Genomic DNA, 21,532 nt, shown 5'->3' on the forward strand with positions numbered 1-21,532 from the left:
GAGTCCTGGTCTATAATCTATACGAAAGGGGCAGACATGGTCCCATGAGTCCTGGTCTATAATCTATACGAAAGGGGCAGACAGGCTGCCAGTCCCACGAGTCCTGGTTCCCCCTCTTTAATTTCCTAGGCATCTTGTAAATTCTTATTGTGTCCACATTCCCACTGCGTCCGTGTTTTCTCTTTACATTTTATCGTGCCTCCACATCCACGCTGCAGGTCAGGGCACGGTCAGGCTGCTGGCCAGCGGACTCTTAGCTTTCCTGGCCATTCCTGTGCTGTGCTTCCAGACGCCTTCTAGCCAGATGAGATCCACAGTAAATACAGGCCTCATAACCATTCAGTATGCCCAGAGCTTCCTCCTTCCTCATCATGTTTTTTTAAATTAATTTTGACATCCCCCCGTGGAACAGAAAGCTCGTTGAATGCCCAATGTGATAGTTTGTGAGGTGAGTTTCATAGGGCATTTACAGTCCAGATTTCTGAAAATGAAGGAATAAGACCAGGTGGAATGAACAGTTATGAGGAGCAAAGAATTTTAATCAATCACAATTCTGAGGTTGATGGTATAGGTTGAGTGTAGAGAAAGTAAAAAATGAAATAGATCAGAGGCATTGATGAGATACACTGAGCCAGAGGGGACGGCTGTTTGCAGCCACAGCTACTCTTTGTATCCTGCACATCCCCTCTACATGGCCTGTCTTTCTGCCTACGGACACATCCTAACTCACGTGCTCATTACCCTCATCTGGTCATCTTCCTCTGCCTGCATCAGACTGCTAAGGTGTTGGGGGTTTTCACAGACAGAAGCCTTCCTACTGAGATACAGTCTATCAGCTATCCTTGCCTTCCATTCATGGTCTTTAAAACCAGACTTTACAGAGCTAGAGAGGGGTCTCTTTAGAGTTCAGGAATAATTCAAGAGGACCTCAGTTCAGTTCCCAGCATGATGTGGGAGTGATTTCTTTCTAATCTGTTGCTTTCATTGGTTAATTAATAAAGAAACTGCCTAGGCCCATTTGATAGGCCAACCCTTAGGTGGGTGGAGTAAACAGAACAGAATGCAGGGAGAAAGAAGCTGAGTCAGGGAGTCGCCATGATTCTCCCACTTCAGACAGACGCAGGTTAAGATCTTCCCTGGTAAGCCACCTCGTGGGCTACACAGATTATTAGAAATGGGTTAGATCAATATGTAAGAGCTAGCCAATAAGAGGCTGGAACTAATGAGCCAGGCAGTGTTCAAAAGAATACAGTTTCTGTGTAATTATTTCCTGGTGGCCAGGAGCCGGGTGGAAAGAACGCGGCCCGCAGCTCCTTCAACAGAGTCATGCCCATACTACATCAGCACCCACAATGGGCAAATCATGATTGCCTGTGACTTTAGCTCAAGGGGATGCCACATATCTGGCTTCCTTGGGTACCTGAATGCATATGAATATATACATACATACATACATACATACATACATACATACATGTGTGTGTGTATGCACACATACATAATTTAAATTTTTTAAAGATATCTTTAAAAATGGATTGTCCTTATCTTTTATTTAAAAAACAAAAAGGAAGGAAGGAAAAGAAAAAAAATGCCCTCTACTTTGTATCTTCATCCACCAATTGCTCCTGCCTGACAACATCAGCTTCCTGCGCAGTTACCAGGAACTACCTCTCGCATGTTCCCTTCCCAAGGGGAGCACTCAGAAAGGGAGGCGGCTTCCCCAGTCCCGAACGGAACCAAGCCTGTCTTCTCTGTGGGCAGGTGTGGACGCAGCTTAATTCCCATCGACTTCCTGACATGCTCAATGCACCCTGCGATTAATTAGCCCAGGGCCCCGCGGTTCCACGTCACCCGCCTTCTGATTCTATGTTTGTGCTCTTTACTTACACAGTTAGGATTTATGAATCGGGGGGGGGGGGCAGGAGCTTGCTCTACATTGATCCGTCTCCTCTGTAAATTGATTTTCATCCATTATCCCACCTTCTTCCAAAGATCAATGGCCTGGTAAGTGCAATCTTGAGGATCATATTTCTTCATTTCGTATTTAAAGGCCTTTCCCCCCCCCTACATTTCCCGACTAAAACCAAAGCACATAAACACAGTGTTGTTTTGACCTACTCCACCTGTCTAATGACGTCATTCGAAAAGTAAGATGAACTGATCCACCTCATGCTAGTTCCCGGTGACCTCTTCCCAGCATCCATAAACAATCTCCTTAAAGACCTTCTGTAGCATTCGCGGAGACAAACAATCCTGCTCCGACATACTCACTCATCAGTCTGGTCTGTACTCAATATCTTCCATAAATCAATGCCCCGCCCCCCACCCACAGACACTTTTTTTAAATGTCCTATTCGTCACTTTAGTCTTCCGGTACCTCTACCACCGATATTACCTCACATCACCTCAAGACTACTCAATGTGGCTCCACAAGCCAGTGTCCCAGCTTTTGGATACCCTGGCAGACATGCAACACCAGCCGGAAAGGTTGAACCTATCTGGAGCAATCTGACTTCTCTCTGAGACTGCGGTCTGGGGCAATCTCGCGATGGCTTAGAACTCCCCATCTTCCCATCTAATCCCAAAACAGAGATTATGGGTGTACTTCTCCAAAACCACTCTGGAGCATCCTGGACACCTGTGGATGCTCAGTAGGGCTACTTCAACTAAGTCCATTTTCATTGGTAGAAGCTTGACAATGTGTTTGCTCTGTCACCTCCTACCTGGAACTGGTTTCCTCCCCTGAGGGCCCATTGCTGCCGCTTCATTGTCTAACACAACTCCAAAAGCAATCAGCCAGATCATCAATATTGTCCACACACTATGCATTTGTTGACGTGACCTTGCACTTTATTTTTCTCTACTGCAGAGCTGTGGAGAATGTGGCACTGGGGCTGGAACCAGGATGGGCAAGCTAGGCAGTCACTACCTCTGGGCCAGATTCTCACACCTTTTATTTTGAGACAGACTCTCAAGTTACCCAGGGTAGCCTTGAACTTGCAAACCACCTGCCTCGGCTCCCAAGAGGCTGGGTCTGCGGCCTTGTGCCATCAGAACTGGCTATTTTAACAGTTTTAAATTAATGGTTTAATGATTAGAATGCTCCAGGGTGTACAGAATGGGATTTGTTAGCATTTTGAGTTAAATTGGCTCCAGTGCGTCTAGCCCGGCTGGTCTGATGGTCTAATTACCGCCATTTCTCAGGGAAAAGGCCTCTGTATTCCACAGAAGTGACTCAGACAGAAATTTCTGAATGGCACATTCGCATATCTGCCTACTTATGCCTATCCTTCTCAGTCCTAGTAACTCATAAATTCATCTTCTGGATCAGTCATACAGAGTGAATAAGTATTCTTTCATATTCAGATACAGTACCTAGTTCATCACCCCCACTCTCCCTATCCCCCCGCTGAAAGTACAACAAGCTTGCAATGTTGAAACACCTCATGAATGCCACGCACGGCAAGATGGTCCAAATGAGCGATTCTTCCTGGCTCGTCTGTCTGATTTCAGTCTTCTTGAGAGTCCTCCTGCCAAGTCACATATTAAATTTCTTTGTTTGGGTGCTCGGGATTGGGGGCACTGAGGTCTTTCTCTCTTCCCCGTTGGAAAGGTCAGTGCGGAAGACACAGGACAAAGCCATCCCGTGTGTCTGTTTACACGGGAAAGCAGTGTGCATCTGAGTGAGGGAATGCTTGAGGGGATGGGACCGCATCACTCCCACAGGAACTTATCCTGAGCATCTTAGAATTGGAAGCAGAGTGTGGAACTTTAGTTGATTTGGGAGATTAGGCAGAAAGATCTTGGACCCACAGTAAAATACTTTTCAATAGCTCTGATATCCAGCTGCCTCAGAAATAATCAAAGGTGTGGGGCTGGGGGATGGGGGAAGAAATAATAGAATCCATTTTGATTTGAATTTTTTGTTTTTTGGCTTTTAGGGGAAGACAAGCTAGCCTGGAATATTCGCTATGTAACAATCTTCTGGCTTTAACTTCCCAAATACTGATCTTACAAATAGACTTCACGCCCAGCATTGAAACAAAACCCAGATCCACCTGTGGGAAACAAAATCTGCAAACAAAAAAATTCTGGTAGATTATTCTCTTTTATCGGGGAGAAGACAAAACTGACTTTTTCACATGAGTCCCGACCAGTCATTACCTCAGGAGGAAATTCCTGATAGGACCATGGGAGTAGAATGTACCTCGAGGGCCCCCAGAATGGATCATCTAAGAGAGCCCCCAGAATGGACCATCTACTTCCCCACTGCTGCTCCTGAAAATCCTGCCATATTCACACTGGACCTCCATCACACAAGGATACCTGCAGGGAGCCGGACAAGATCGCCATTACAAGATGGTGCCACATCCTGTCTTGTTGGTTATATACAACTCCATATTTGGCTTATGCCTTTGAGAGCTGCGTGTCCCCTGCTTCCCGCATGCGTGGTGGATAATGGTCCCTAGGCCTATCCCGAAGTAGTCTGGTGTCAGCTGATGGTGGCAGCCAATCACAGGGTGACCCATGTGCCAATTCCCTATATAAGCAGCCGCCATAGTGCTCTCGGGCCCCTTTGCTTCAGGTTCTCTCTCAACCAAGTGCACTCCAGTAAAGCATGATCTGAGAAGAATGCTCATGTGGTGGTCGTTCTTTCTCGCTGGTCAAGGAGTCTGCCGCAGATACCCAGCTCCCAGTTCAGCCCCAACAGTGCCAGCACCCTGTGGCTTCTCAGTAGCAAGGCTGCTCTTGTCCCCTCCCGGGCTCTAAATGCCACAGCCAATGAGGACACTGGCATCCCTCAGAAAGGTCCCCTCCCTTTGGGGCCAGTGTCACATTCTTCTGCTGTCAAAAGAGGCCAGAGACCCCTGGTCTGTTTCTAACCACTAGGCTCCCTTCTTCCTTCTCATTTCCTTCTCTAAAGTCACACGACAGTTCCTCCTGCCAGTGACACCTAACCATCTTCACACTCTCTGGCCGAAGCCTTCTCTCAATTCTCTCCATGTCTGAGGGACATTATGATGGGAAAGACGGGATCGCCAGCCCCACTGATCTCTCTGCTGCCAAGAAATCCCAAAACCTTTTCCTGGCTTTTCCAGCTCTCTGCCTCTCTACAGATGCTCCGGCCCTGTGCCTTCTTCACTCTCAGTAGCTGACAGCAGTTGTTAGCTAGGGAACCTCCCAGGCTCGTGAGTTTTCTGCTCCAGGTCCTGAGTAGATGTGGCTCCTCCCATGCCAGGCAGATTCCCCGCCCCCCTGTGCCCTGCAAACCGTGCATGCCCTTCTTCTGAGCATCCCTGCTCCTTTGAAAAGGGTCCCCCACAGGTTTCTCCATCCGTTTATTCCTGTCCTCTCTGTCTGTCTCACTGTCCACACCTCACTGTCACACTTCCTTGAAAGAGAGGCCAACACCTTCTAGTTCAGCCCACAATCCATTCACTGCTATATGACAGCCACATTCCCAGTACTCCCAGAAACAAATCTGAGGATGTTTCTTTAGCGCTCCTGGAACTCGGTGGTCCTCAGGAAGAGCAACTTTGCCCCCTGGTACATATGGCAGTATCTGAGAGTTACCCCTCCCCAGGGTAGAGGGTTTTACTGTCATCCAGTGAGTAGAAAACAGGGCTGATAGCCAACACCCTACAATACCGAGGACACACACCCTGACCGCCAAACCAAGAAACACAGCCCACATGCAGTGGTACTGCAGCTGGAAGAAGGAACAGCAAGCAATGCAAGTAGAGCACTTGCGACAACAGAGTCAGCTCACCACTTGTGCTGCTTCCGGGTTGCAGCTTGTAGCGCTCCAGAAGATGCAGCCATATACTGATCCCTGTGTCAGAGCCTGACGTTCATTAGCGACTCAAAACTTAGCTCGCTGTTAGGTCTCTAAAACATTACACCTGACTTAATTTCTTAGGGACGTACACACATGCGCACACGCACACACACACACACACACACACACACACACACACACACACACACACACACGGCTCCTTTCGATGTCCTACAATTGACAACTTTACCCCATTTGAGCCCGTCTTCTGGTTTTCTATCCAGACTCCATCTTTACTCCTCTGCTGTATTTTGTATCTTGGGAGCCCCCAAAGGTCCAGGTGTTGAAAGTTTAGTTCACAGGGAGCACACTTGGGGTGGCAGATCCTTTAGGAGGTGGGGCCTGTGAGGTCCTTAAGCATGTATCCTTAAGGCAGTTGTGGATTCGGGCCCCATCTTCACTTTCTTTGCTTACAGGCCATGAAATGAAAGGTTCTGCCCCATCGTGAAACTCTTCCTTCCTCACCACAGGCCCAAAGCAATTCTGCTAGTCAGCTATGAGCTGGAACTGTTAGCCAGAGAAATTCCTCTTTCTCTTTGCAAGTTGCTTAGCTGAGGTATCTTGCCCTGGGTTACAAGCACCCCACACTTCACTAAGCACTTTCCCCCAGTTCTCTCTGGAGCATTCCAACCTTTTCACTTCTCAGGCAGATACACTCTAAGACTGTATTTACAACTATCACACACACCCATTGCCAAAACTCTCTCCCTCTCTCTTACACACACACACACACACACACACACACACACACACACACACACACAATCCCTATTAATTTTCTCTAGTGATTACTCATTTGATATATATTATTTATATTATATATAATTTATATGTTATTATGTATATTATTTACTTTGTCTCTTTTAGCAAAGTGTTAACTCTTTAAAAAAAAAACAGGGATATTCTTTTATGTATATTCAGTATAGTACCTAAAATAAATGCCAAATAAATATTTGTTGAAGAAATTAATACTTAGAATCTTTCCTTGGGGTTTTCATGTATTTTCAACAGGTTGAAGATGATTAAATTAGAATTTCGGGTGGTTAACCATAATTTTTAGAAAACAGTATCTTAGTTACTTTTCTATTGCTATGCTAAGAGATCATAAAACAGAGGCAACTTACAAAAGAAAGCATTTAATTTGGGGTTATTATTCCAGAAGGCAGTAGAGTCCCTAACCATCATGGTGGGGAGGGAAGCATGGTAGCAGGCAAGCAGGCATGAGAACTGGCATATTGAGACAGGGAGACTAGGCAGAGAGAGAGAGAGAGAGAGAGTAACCTGGAGAATTAGCCTGGGCTTTTGAAACCACGCCGAGTAACACACCTCCTTCAGCAAGGTCACGCCTCCTAATCTCCCCACATATCCACGCATCTTTCTGGGTCTATTTTCTCCTTCAGTTACAATATCCCACGGCTTCTAATCTTTCCAGTTTAGCCTTCTGCAATCCTAATATTCTTTGACCAGTCTAAATTGTATTATTTACTCCAAATTTGGTAGGTGCTAAACAATGAAAAAATATCAGTTAACATGAGATCGGAACTGGTAAGACTATTCCTGCCTCTAAGAAGCCAGGAGAGTTGTGGGCAAATGTCAAAGTTCAGCAAAAGCAGATGGGGAGCCACAGTGAGGTTGGGGTGACAGAACAGTCCCTTAGCCTTCTGTCTCCATAATTCCATGTTGATCATGACTGTGGGCAGATTCAGGGATGCTACATCTAAGTCCTTCACACCCTATCTCTCAACAGTGTGTGTTCAGGCTGTCAGACCACTGTGAGTTCCTGGGTCATTGTCAATAGTTAGTGTATCTAGAAACAGATATAACGATCGCCTCTTCCCACTAATGATATCCAACTCCTTGGGACTTGGGATGAAATGAAGTCTTTGGGGCTGGTCATCCTCACTAGCTTTTGAATTTACCACTTAGAGCTCTTAACCAGGTGTGGGACTGGAAATGGAGTCTGGGATTCTGGGACATCCTACCTAGCAGGAGGACATTTCTCTGTTCCATTGCCATCAGGATGGAATTGATCCTAAGTTCTAACTCTGGGGTCTATGTTTATAGCCTCGGTTTGTTCGTTTTTACATTTATTTTGTGTGTGTGTGTGGGGGGGGGGATGCTTGTGCATTCACGCATGCGTGCATGCATGTACATAGTGTGTGTTTAAGTCAGAGGACAACCTGGGAGAGTCAGTCCTCTCCTTCCTCCACCTGGATTTTGGGGGCTCACAAGCAGGCTAGCTGGCTTGGAGGCCAGTGCCTCTCACCCACTGTCCCATCTCACTGACTCCACCCTTTAGTTCTAACTCTGAACTCTTCAGGATGAACTGAGGCGCTGGCACTCAGTTTCCAGCCTTTCCTTCACCATTCCCTTCCCCAGAATCATAATCCCCCAAGTCTCCTTTCACCTTTACCCTCAACTGACAGCCACCACATCTCTAGATGGGGAACGAACCTCCTTAGAAACTGTAAAGTGCTGAATCGGACCTCATTCATAGAGGAGAACAGGAAATAGAAAAATAAAACAGCATGGAGCGTCTCCACATGGTGCACGGTGGCTCAGTGGGTAGAGTTACTTGCTGCCTGATATGAAAGAAAGCCTGGCCACCTGAGTTCAATCCCTAGATGTAGACCCAGATGTAGAGGTGAAGGGAAAGGATTGACTCCACAAAGATGGCCTTTGCTCTCCACACTAATGCCACGGCATATGTGCCCCTCCCAGTAACAATAACAATAACAAAAGCTAGCAGTGTGGAGAAAACAATCATAATAAAATGTTAACTATTTTCATGGTATCTAAGCCACCCTCACCAGGACTAAAGTGGTTTCCCACCATACAAGATCACCAGGTTTCTCTGTAAACCAGTATTTAACCATATCCTTTTCATGACTCCCTCCCACACACATCTGCCTTACCCCACAGGGTACGTGGCAACATCTCTAGTTTCAACATGTCCCTAGTTCCCACAAGTCAGAGATAACAAGAATACATGCCCCTGTGTCTGTATCTCTTTCCACCCTGTTAACACTTTAACATTCTGGCTAACTCGATGGCTTCAGTCTACAAAGGGAGCAAGAGGCAGCAAGAATGAGAACCTGTGTGGGAGTGAGTGCGGCTGCGAAGCAGAGGCTGCAGGGAGGAATTGCGGAGAGCGGGCGAGCGGCTGCTGGCTCCAGGCCATAGGCAGCTGATGCCAACCTCCTCAGGATTTACAAAGTCTGTGCTACAGCCTGAGAACCCCATAGACACATGAGCTGTGTCATTCCTTCTAATATCAGAGAGCCAGCCTAGTCAACTAACTCTGCTCTAAAACAGATCTCTTGAAGGAAGCACACTGAAAAGCATTTTATCCTTCTCCCTGTTGAACAAACTAGACAAAAACACTGTTACATAAAAACCACCAGCCCTTGATCCGCCTGAAATCTCAACTATTTGAGAATAAGGCTGAGTAAACATACTCCGTGGTTTCCTCAGTTCAGCAAGCTGCAACTGAACCGCCAAAATGCCAGATGGGGGTGGGGGAAATAGAAAACTCACTTTTCCAACTTCTTTTAGTTTTCCTGCAGGGTTTGCAACCTTGCTTTGCAGTTAGATCCTCTGATATTCCAAGTCAACACTGGCCCCAATTTAAAGATCTGGTTTGCACTAACTCACCTGATTTTCTGGCATCAGTCTGGCTCACCTGCCTATAAGAGCAGAGCTCTGTCTTCCTCAATGCTACGCTCCCCCTGCCTACATCCGGGCCTCTTGTAAGTATAACACATGGTTCCCTGGAGTGTCCTATTCTCATGGGACCTCCCTCTACAGCCTGCTTGTTTACCATGGAGATGGCATATGGTAATGTATGTTTACTATCAGGCCCAGGAGTGCTGGCAACAATGGTGCAGGGAAGAAAACACAAGCAACTTATTTATGAGTGTCATAACAACTTGTGTGTTATGAGCTTCACAAACTGGGAAGGCGTGGGAACATGAAAAACTGCTTCCCAAAGCCCCACGCCAGCGGAGGAGCTACTCAGGAGGTTAAGCATAAGAGGAAATGAAGTTAGAAGGGGTGGTGGTAAGTCAGGGAGAAGTTGGAGGGGGAAATAGAGGGTGGATATGATCAAATACATTATATATATGTATGTATATACACACATATATAGACATGTATACATGTGTGTATATATACATAGAGAGATATGTATGTATAAATATAGGCATATATATGGAGAAATGTGTGTATATATGTATATATAGAGATGTGTGTGTATATACACACACATATATATTTATATAGAGAGAATATTTGATACACACAAATATGCAATGCTCAAAGAATACACTTAAGAAATATGTTTTAAAAAGTATTTCCTTCCTGGATGGTAAGAACGTACATTAGAGAAAGACAGTAACTAGGCTCTCTGTTGCTGTGATAAGCACTGATCAAAAGTGACCTGGGAAGCAAAGTGTCTATTCCCTATCACACTTTCAGGTAACAGGTCATCACTGAGGGAGGTCAGGACAGGCCACTTCAGGCAGGAACTGAAGCAGAGAGCAACCGATTGGCTTGCTCAGTTATCATTCTTCCATAACTCATGCCCACCTGCCCAGGGAGGTCCCTGTCCACAGGAAACCGTGGCCTTCCTTCATCACTTGGCAATTATGAAAATGCCTAATGTGACTGGTTTGGTCAAGTTGGCCAAAGCACACAGGAACACAGAGATGTGCTGTCGAGTACACATACAGAGAATCATACATATCGTCTAACAGTAAACACTAAAGTGAAGGTTCTCCCTCTGGCTTCTACGTCCTCAGAACCACAGTTGAAACAAGCTGCTCAGGGCAACTGCAGTTGCTGATTCCAGATTCCACTTGCAGTCATTTGATCTTTGACTAGCAAGTCTTCTAACTTTGAAAATGAAACACGGATGTCAAGAAACAAGTGCTGGTAATGGAAAGTGATGGACAGTTTACCTGCCCTGTGCACTATCCATACAGATGTTGCTGAGGCGGGTCAAGCACCAGCACCTTGACATCCTGCTGAGTGATGTGGGATTCCCCTCTGATGCTATGGATATGCTTTATTACCACTGGTTATGAAAGAAGCTGTTTCAGCCAATGACTTAGTAAAGTGAAGCCAGGCAGGAAATCGAAACAGAGAGAAAGTACGTCAAAGAGATGCCATGTAGCTGCCAAAGGAGAAAGGCACCAGTTACCAGCCAGAACCTTACTGGTAGGCCACAAACTCATGGTGATTCACAGATTAATAGAAATGGATTCATTTAAAATGTAAGAGCTAGCTAGAAAAATGCCTAAGCTATTGGTCAAACAGGGCTGCAATTAATATAGTTCCTGTGTTACTACTCAGGCTGCCCCGAAACAAGAGGTCTCCACCTACAGCTGAGAAAACTTTCGTTTTCATGCAGAGAACAGGTGTGACGTCTGTATGTTTGCCAGGTATACCAACACCTTTTTGTGTGCAACTCTTGCTACGTTAGTTATGATGTTTAATAAGGCCTCAATTAAAAGCAGTTCAGTGGGGTACAAGATGAGTCTGAGTCTGTATCAATGGTGTCTGCGTTTGCACCACACCACTCTGCCCTTGGAGACTCGGAACTAGTGGAGCACAGGAAGTGTGCACTCTGAGCTCCCCTTCACTGACACTCACACTGGCTGTATCAGGGAGCCACTGGATGCCGGGTCTCTGTGTTACAGCCAAGGGCTTCCCACAGCAGGCCATCTGCAAGGACACCACAGGAGCCCTGCTCTGAAATGAAATGGCTCTGTGGGTCCAGTTTCTATGCACAACCCTTGTCCGTCCTCAGCACTGCCTGGTTCCTATACTACAGCTCAATCTAGAGAGCAATCCACAAAGAGCGAGAGGCGGGAAATCACAGAATCCAAGACGCAGTCACATTGCCAACTACTGGAGCGGTGGAGGTATATCACACTTTGCAAATAAACCCTCCAACAGATGCACGCACACACACGCGCACACACACACACAGTCAGTCTCTCTCTCTCTCTCACACACACACACACACACACACAGATACACACACACAGAGAGTCAGTCTCTCTCTCTCTTACAAAGACACACACTCAGGCACACACAGACACATACACACAAACGCACACAGGAAGTCTCTCTCACACAGACACACAGATTCACACAGACACACACTCAGGCACAAATACAGAGACACACATACTGACATACTCACACAAACACACACACACATAGTCTCTCTCTCTCTCATACACACACACACAAACAGACACACAGATTCACACAGACACACACTCAGGTACACACACACAGACATACTGACATACACATACACACAGACACACATACTGAGAGATACACATACACACACACAGAATCTCTCTCTCACACACACAACAGACACACAAATTCACAGATACACATTCAAGCACACACTCAGGCACAAACACTGACACACATTCAGGCACACACGCACACACACACACACACACACACACACTTGCATTGCAGAAGGAAATGGTAGACAAGTTATTTACAGCAACAAAAAATCTGGGTGAATCTGGGTGAAGGCCACTATGCTTTCCTTTCCCACTTCTCTGGCGTAAGTCAGAGAGTCAAGCGCTATAGGAGCCTAATATAAAATCTGCTTCAAAAGACATTCTGCAAGGCTTCCGACATGCTTAATTTTCTTTAAACAAGGCACTAATACAATCACAGTGGCATCTAATACGATTTTTAATTCCTTGAGGGTAGGAGCCATGGCTAATCTTCAACGTCTAACTGAGTGGGAACATTAGTTTCCCTCTTGGTAGAAACAACCAATAAAAAATTCCTAGTCCTAGCAGGTTGTATTACTGAAGGTTCCCGAAGAAATGAGGAACAGGCCCCTCCATGGTGAATAGCAGCACTGGCCAGAGCATAGTCTGTGTTCAGTCAAGACTGATTTCCACTGTTACAGAGAGCAGAACCTGACAGCAACAGAACCAGCCACCAAAGCAGGAAATTTTGGGAACATCTCCCTCTTTCACTACGGACTGAGTTCCTGTCAGCAGGGGCATAGGCAGAGTGTGAAATCAAACCCAAAGCTCAGGATGCCGGACACTTAGGTCCCATTAACCTGTTCCTCAGAGCCACCAAAGACTGAACAGTCACAGCAGGGCCCTGTGCTGGACTGAACCCGTCAAGAACAGGATTTATTATTCAAAGAGAATCTCAGGACAGACGACATTTAAGGCGAAGTACTTACAAACTCTGGAGTTCGGAAATCCTGCTCATTCTCCAGAGGGCCGAAGGTGGAACAGACGATGGTCTGGTCAAAGTTTTCCAGCACTGAAAATAAAGGAATAAATAAAGTAAGCAAAGCGCAGACTTGCCTGGATCCACACAGCAGCAGGAGGGAGGGCACTCAGCATCTGAGGCCCACTTCCAGGTGAGATATTCTCACTGCCCACGACTGAGAGCTGCCGCCACTCTGTCATCCATGTGGCTAGGTCTCCAAATGCTCTAGGCTGCGTCTACCACGGAAAATTACCAGGCTCTACACAGCAATTAAATGTTGAGTGCAGCTACGAAACTCATTATCCCGCTAACCTCTCGGGGAACCGATGAGTCAAACGAGGACGGTCATTTTCTATTTGAAAACACATTGAAAAGCCGCATCTGACAGATACTTAATGGGAGCCAAATAAAATTTTCCAGTAGGTACTTTTAACTAGTAACAAGTATCAATTACAATAATATCATTTAACCCATAAAATTCATTAACACTTGAATATATAATCCATATTAAAAAAATTATCAGTGAACCAGTTTATATTTTTCTGGGACTACGCCTTGGGGATCTGGGATGAATTACAAATACATGTGAGCCACAACTCAAAAGGTCAGAAGCCACAAGTGACTGGTGGCCACTGTATTAGGTGACCACAGTGTTAGGCGAGGTAAGGAGCCAAGTCCAGGAAGCAGGTCATTCCGTCATGTCTATCCCTGGGTTGTCATCAAGACCCTGTCACAAATAAAGGTGCTGGTCCAGCATCAAGGACCTTGAGGGAGCAAACCAACCATACACACCGAACCGTGTGCTTCTAGATCAAACCAGTCATACGTGTGCTTCTAGATCAAGCCAGTCATACACAGCGCACCCTGTGCTTCTAGATCAAAGAGCGCTAAAGAAGCCAGACGTAAAAGACTTAATGAAGGAAGTGTTGGGTGCTAGAGGTTGGTCAGCAGGAGGGCACATTAAAAAAAATAGGAAATTTCAAATAAAGTTTAGGATTATACTAGGAATTACTAAAATGACATATATCGTTGACTTTGTAAAAATAAAAGATCCTTAATTTAAAGAGGTATGAAATAATAGTTAAGAACATTGGAAGATCATCAACTGTTTAAGAAGGTTTATATAGCTTCGCTCATTGATCACCAGGCCCACATCTCTTCAGCAAGCCACTGATGTGAAAGAAGACGAGATTAAAGACGTGGGGGGGGGGCACGGAACTATCAGCAGCACGCGTCCTTCAATGGTCCACACAGAACAGCTAGACTGGGCTTTAATTTTATTTGAGGTAGAGTTTTATAAGTCACTACACACCCGACGCCTTGAATACACAAACAGGTTTTGTGAAATAGGTGGTTCCTAATGATGAAAAAAATCCTCTTTTCAGGGGCTGGAGAGATGGCTCAGTGGTTAGGAGCACTGACTACTCTTCCAGAGGTCCTGAGTTCAATTCCCAACAACCACATGGTGGCTCACAGCCATCTGTAATCAGATCTGGTGTCCTCTTCTGGCATGCAAGCATACATGGAAGGAATGTTGTATACATAATAAATAAATAAATAAATCTTTTTAAAAAATCCTTTTTCCAGTGGCCTAAAAAAATAACAACTCAACTTGCATAGGGAGATTCACGAGAGCCCAAAGATTGTTCACAAATCCAAGTTATCAGCATAAGTTAAGACAACTCATCTGTTTAAAAAAAAATCCCAATGTCAGAACTGCATTTTAGCTTCACACCAAAGACCTTCGTTTGTACACTTAACCCACATGGTAGCAGCCCCTATGGCCTGAAAAGAAAGAGCAGCAGATGAGACAGCACAAGTAGGGGCCACCTCTTCTGAAGAGCCCGTCTGAGGACCCCTTGTTTAAGAGCCAGAGAGAAATGGGAAACAGAGGTGAAGGGAGGCTTGAAGGGCATCTTGCAAGGGTGAAAACCAAAGTGGATGCATCTGACTAACGGGGGGGAGGGGGCTGCAATTTCCACACAGCCAGCTACGTCTGCAGCCGATTATTCCACCAACCGAACAATCGTTGGCCAAAATAATTAGATTTCTGCAGACCACCTTCATAAGTGCCTCAAGCAGTGTTTTCAACCCATGGGTCGCGACCCCTTTGGGGGTCAGACAGCCCTTTCACAGGGGTCACACACCAGATGTCTTGTATATCAGATAATGACATTACAGTTCATAACAGCAGCCAAATGAGTTTAAAGTAGTAATGAAAATACTGTTATGGGTGAGGTCACCACACCTGAGGAACTGTATTAAAGGGTGGCATTAGGAAGGTTGAGAACCACTGTCCTAAAGCGTGATTGTCTACACGGATGGAGTACAGCTGGGAAGACCTAACCTTTCTACAACATTAGCTGTAGAGATAGTGAAGATGATACAAGTGGGGTGTTTATAATATACTGCTTCATAAAGTTAATGAAACATCATACTTGTGCGTATTTTTACACAGCCACTATAAATCTGGTGGCGTGGCTTCATGTGACATCTTATCTAAATTCCTGCAGGATAAGATGTGCAATTCATCTATTGCGTATCGGAGGTAAAAAGGTCAGTGGCATTCCCCTCGGTTCCTCTTTTCCTCCTTTGCAAAGGGAGACTTATGAAGGTATTCAATTTGCCGAGTGAGGCAAGAAACAAGATCTAGGTCCCCGGTGTTTCACTAAGTCACAGGCAAGGATGCAGAGGAACAGGCGTGTGAAAGTATAGCACTGCTTGGTTCTAGTTACCCCCACAATGAGAGCAAACGTGGCCACAGTTAATGTCAACACAGAAGAGAAAGGGAATTTGAGTAAATATAAACAAAAACGGCTTTGCCGAAATACCACGTGAGCAAGACAAAACCACGTTTCTGCCACGTTTTCTGTTAACACAGCGGAGAAGGAGATGATACAGGAGGCTAATACATAATTAATCTTCCTCTAGATAGGGGTCCAGGAAGTCTTTGGGACTCTCATTTCTGATCATCTAAGGCAAATGGGGAAAAAAAATCATTTCTTGGCAAAAATAGTTTAAAAAATTAAGATGAAAAACTGAGAATTTCTTATTAAAAATAATGGGGGTTGATACTCAGAAAAAAAAAGTACTAACTTTTTAGAAAGTAATTTTACTTAATAGCTTTTGGGATGTTAGGAACATGGCTGCTCTTGCCGAGGGCTCAGACTCAATTCTCAGCTCCCATGTGGTGACTCACAACTCTCTGTAAGTCTAGTCCCACAGGATCTGATGCCCACTTCCAAACTCCAAAAGTACCAGGCATGCATGTCGTACATATACAGGTAGGCAAAACACTCACATACATAAAATAATCTAAAAATGAAAAATAGTATCAACTGTATTACTACGAGTAAAATTCAAATCACTGAATATTTAGGCCAAAAGAAGTCTATAACATATCCACTTTTGATAAACCTAATAGTAAATCAATCACCTAACAATTATTATAAATGAAAGTGAGCACATTTTAAAAACTTTATCAATGCAGTTTGGGCAATAAAGTTTGAAGGTAGACCCAATTCTAACTTATTCAGCACTGTAAAACCAAGGGCCCAATAAAACTACGTAGAGACTTAGCCATATCAATGGTTTAATAACAGGACACCGGCAGCCTCCGCCAAGGTGGCAGTCATGTGGTTACTTGTGTACCAATCAGAAAAGGAACGACCTGAATTTACTACCCTGACTATGAAGTAGATACGGCCTGTACTAAAACAGCGATTGAGATTGTGATACGAAGCAGCCAATAAAAACTCATTATCTATAATCTTATAGCTTGGACACACCTAACAGAAAACACACTCAGGAAATCCACAGACGAACGCTAAAGTGGCCGATAAGCGGGGCTCTGGAACAAACGTGAAGAGAATGAGAAGATGCTGTGTCTAACACACAGCACAGGCAGGGGCAGGAGCTGGCTCTCCCTGACCTGTTTATGAAGGTGACTGCTTACCACTGAAATGATCAAAACCACCGCGGATAGACGAGAGAGCAGGGAATGCCAGGTCTGAGCTGGGGCTGGGGCTCTAGTGCAAAGCTCTTGCCTAGCATCTGCAAGGCCCCAAGTTCAACACCCAGGGCTTGAAAAAAAAAAAAGGAGTAAGAATGGTAGGACTAGGTGCTGGGGGAAAATAAATTAAGAAATAAGAATGGCAGGGCCAAGTGCAAAGGGCCTGGACTACGGACCCTGGCAGGGCTCAACTAATGCCAACTGCCGAGTGCCAATTATTATCAGCGTATTTATCCCAAGCTGGCCATAGTCATTTCCCTGGTGATGTCACAGGGCCATGCAAAAGCATGCTGGAAAAACAATGAGGATTGGGGAAGATGACATTAAAAGTACCTGTTGACCTGCCAGAAGACCTGGGTTCAATTCCCTGTACTCACAACATCTGTGACTCCAGTTCAAGGGGACCCAGCACCCCCTTTTGGCCTCCCAGGGGAACCAAGCACAAACATGGTACATGGACACGCATGCAGGCCAAATACCCATACTTTAAAAATAGTAATTTTCAACTGAATACTATGTAAATATAAATTAACTTTGCATATAAAAACCCAATATGAAAAAAAATGAAACTGCAAAATTCCTGGGCATACTAATCTGTGTCTGGCATTTCCAAAAGTATGGTCTATTTATTCCTATTTCTGTTCTTATTCCTTCAGATGATCAGTAATAATTTAGGGTTGTCATCACCTCAAGTCAACAACTAAAAGCTAAACAATTGGACTGTCAATCAGTCTGATTCCAAAACCGTAAACCTTTTTAAAAAATATTTTTTAATTTAATTTTATTTTTTAAGATTTATTTATTAATTATGTATACAGCACCTGCCTGCATGTATTCCTGCAGGCCAGAAGAGGGCACCAGATCTTATTACAGATGGTTGTGAGTCACCATGTGGTTGCTGGGAATTGAATTCAGGACCTTTGGAAGAACAGTCAGTGCTCTTAACCTCTGAGTCATCTCTCAGCCCCTTTTAGATATATTGATTTTGTGTTCTGGGTTGCTAAGAATAATCCAGGGATACCTTCTTAAATATGAGTTGATAAGAGATTAAAGTAGTATTGAAAATAGAAATCAAAAGAATATTAGAGAAAACAAAAGTGTCAACATATAGCCAGATGGAAACAGACTAACATGCCAAGTGAGGTGGCACAGCACTCAGGAGGTGGAGGCAGGATCAGGTTTACAGCCAGCCTGGGCTTCCTATGTGGGAGTCCCCTCTGTGTGCCGTGATTAATTAATGAATAAAGAAACTGCTTTGAACCTACAGCAAGGGAGAACTTAGGTAGGCAGGGAAAACTAAGGTGAATTCTGGGAAAAAGAAGGGGGGAATCAGAGAGAAGCCATGGATCCGCCACCCAAGTCAGACATGTCAAAACTTTGCTGGTAAGCCATTGCCACGTGGTGATACACAGTTGAATAGAAATGGGTTAAATTAATATGTAAGAGTTAGTCAATAAGAAGCTAGAGCTAATGGGCCAGGCAGTGATTTAATTAATACAGTTTCTGTGTGATTATTTTGGGTCTAAGCTAGCCGGGTGGCCGGGAACCAACAAGCAGGCTCCCTGCTACAGGCTACACATGAAATCCTTCCTCTAAAAATAAACACATAAACTAACACATCTTGATAACTAAAGTGGAAAAAAAAATCAATAAAATTGACTGAGAGCAGTTACAACTTGAAGCGCATTCATTCATTCTTGCAGAAGCTCCACAAAACAGAGATGGCAAGCCCACAGACTCATGAGCTAGATGAGAAGCATGTGCACATTTAATATGCTGTTATAAGTAATTATGTCATTATAAGTAATATGTAATAAGGAATGAAATTTGTGTGGTGCCAGGGACTGAACACAGACCTCAACCCCAAGAACAACAGGAAAGAAGTTGCCTTCAAAAAAATTCCATGATCTAATCAATGTACAACTAACAAAAAATAGTAAGTCAAAGGAATGACCTGCTTCACCTTGGGAAAATGGACACGTTTGTACGCCCAGCCAGAGCAGGATGTCTAGTGGCCTATCGGGATGTTCTACACCTGGAATTTTCTTCTCACACATGATAGAAGTCTCAGGTGTTTGAATCTTAGGGTACATGGTATTTGATCCTAAAGCCAGCCCTCAGCAGTCACTATGCTAATACACCTGAGACATTCTTCCCAGCATGCTCTGCCTTCCAGAAGTGCTGGCCTTCCCCCACCTCACTACCGTGCCACTTAACCACCCAGCCTATCCATCCCCCATCATCCCGGACAGTCACATTTGGCCTCAGTTTACCAGTATCCACTGTACTTTGGTGACAAGTGAATGATACCATGAGGAGGTTGTAAGGTTACAGATGGTCACATCAGGGTTTTAGAACAGGGTTACTCAGTGTCATAACTGAGAAGAACGTTAATAGGGGAACTTTAGTGGTTAGTTTTTGTCAACTTAACATGACCTAGTTGTCACCGAGGAAGAAGAACTTCAATTTAGGAACTGCCTCCATCAGACTGGTCTGTGGTGGTCCCATTCCGAGCCAGACGGACCTGGTGTAATAAGAAAGGGAGCAGCTGAGCCTTGACACTGAGAGGCCATTGTTGAAAGTGGAGGCTTTGAGCAGCAGTGGAGGCCTCAGGATGGAAGGGGTTGTAGAGAAAAGCTGAGGCCTGGCACCACATAGCAGGGTCAGGGTCCCTGAACGGAGGCCAGAAGGTCACTAGCGAGGGAGTTGCTATGGAGTGGAGCCTGCCTGAGTCTGTGAAGGGCGCTGAGTGAACTGGGGGCGGGCAGGGTCCAGGAGGTGGAGCTGCGCAAGCGCTTTGGTTCCAGAAGATCATGAGGGAGTCCCAGATGCAAGACACTGAGCTGCAGAATCGAATTCATAGTTGCTTTGCTCAGATTGTGGCTATGCACTGATTCTTACCTCTTGAAATAAGATGCATGTAACCTACTTTTTGTTTTGCAGGAGCCCAGAGTTAAGAGACTATATTTTTAGAGAGGTTTTAGACTTTCAGAGGGACTTTGGATTTTTTTTTTTTTGGTTTTTCGAGAGACTGAACTTTTAAAGTGTTGAATTTTTCTCCTCTAGAAACGGCGTGACGCTCAAACTCACGTTATGTTTTATAATAATAATAATGTAATAGTAATTAATGTAATATTAACGTGACGTCTTTGGACAAAGAGAAAGGGAAGTTTACACTTTGGTAGTCACATGTTTGTGTGTCGAGTTGAAAAGCTATCAGTTATGTTGGATGGTTTCTGGTTTGGTTTTGTTTTTCTAACTTGGCACAAGCTAGAGGCCTCTGGTAAGAAAACTTCCATGTAGAAAAGGCCCCATTGGCCTGACCTTGGGGGCATTTTCTTGACTGATGGATGATGTGGGGAAAGCCAAGTCCATGGTGGGTGGGGCCCTCCCTGGGCAGGTGGTCCTGGGGTGACTGGGGTGTATAAGAAAGTAACCTGAGAAAACCACGGAGAGCAAGGCAGTAAGCAGCACTCCTCCGTGACTTCCGCTTCAGTTCCTGCCCTGGCTTCCCTCCACGAGGACTGCTTAAACTATACACTGAGATAAACCCGAACTTCTTCTGCTTTTGTTCACGGTGTTATCACAGCTGCCAGGAAAAGCATGACAGCTCCCAGTGCCTTCCTAATGAATGTCGTTACTTACACAAGAAGAAAGTTCTATCTCCAGACACGCTGCCCTGGGCCACAGTGAGACTTGCACACACAAAGATGGTGGCATGGTGTCTTTCTCTTCTAAACACTATTAGCAAGAAGGAAAAGACTCAGACTCCTCACCCTCCCTGTTCCCTAGCATGTCACCAACTCACCTACCAAGAGCACAGGCATTCCAGAGCAGAACAAAACGGGGAGGAAGCCTTTGTCCCTCCTGGCTCCAGTCCAGGAGAAAGTATTTCTAAAGATGACTTCCACGCACAACAGCAGCATCCCCAAGATGAGCTCCAGCGAGCTCTGTCTTTGCACACTCCGTTTGGTGCCAATGTGGGCTCCTCTTATGAACACACTTTGCCACCACAGCCTCCCCAATAACTCCGCTCTGAAACTATCTCAGAAGCCCAACATGTCTGCTTCAGAGAGCTGAAAACACCACCACACTGCTCATCCTCACGGACCACTTGACTAGTTAGTGCTTTACAAGAAGCCTATGTGTGCATGCCGTGAGCTCACAATAGACACTCTACAGTCATTTGTTCTTTTGCCAACTTCCGTTTTCTAGTAGTCACATATATACATATTACTGCTGCTAGCTAGTTTTCCGTGCTCCATTTAGCAGTATTTACTGCACTTCCAATGTTGCATAACCATTTTCTCTTACCAAACCAATCACCCCGGAGATTCTGTAACCATTAGGCAATAATTCCCAATTCCCCTTTCCTCTGCCTGATACACTCTAAAAGTTTTCTGTTCTTA

General features: G+C 44.9%; 1 protein-coding gene across 2 annotated transcripts in view; it reads right to left on the minus strand.

Annotated features, from left to right (window-relative positions):
- Positions 1-21,532, minus strand: part of Ano6 (anoctamin 6) — a 170,798-nt gene that overhangs the window by 89,346 nt on the left and 59,920 nt on the right. For both annotated transcript variants that reach the window (XM_005354007.3, XM_005354006.3), the window contains one exon: positions 13,080-13,162. In XM_005354007.3, coding sequence (XP_005354064.1) covers positions 13,080-13,162 — 83 coding nt within the window. The remainder of the gene's footprint in view (positions 1-13,079; positions 13,163-21,532) is intronic.

The sequence above is a fragment of the Microtus ochrogaster genome, chromosome 15, assembly GCF_000317375.1.
Source record: "Microtus ochrogaster isolate Prairie Vole_2 chromosome 15, MicOch1.0, whole genome shotgun sequence".
NCBI classification, from domain to species: Eukaryota; Metazoa; Chordata; class Mammalia; order Rodentia; family Cricetidae; genus Microtus; species Microtus ochrogaster.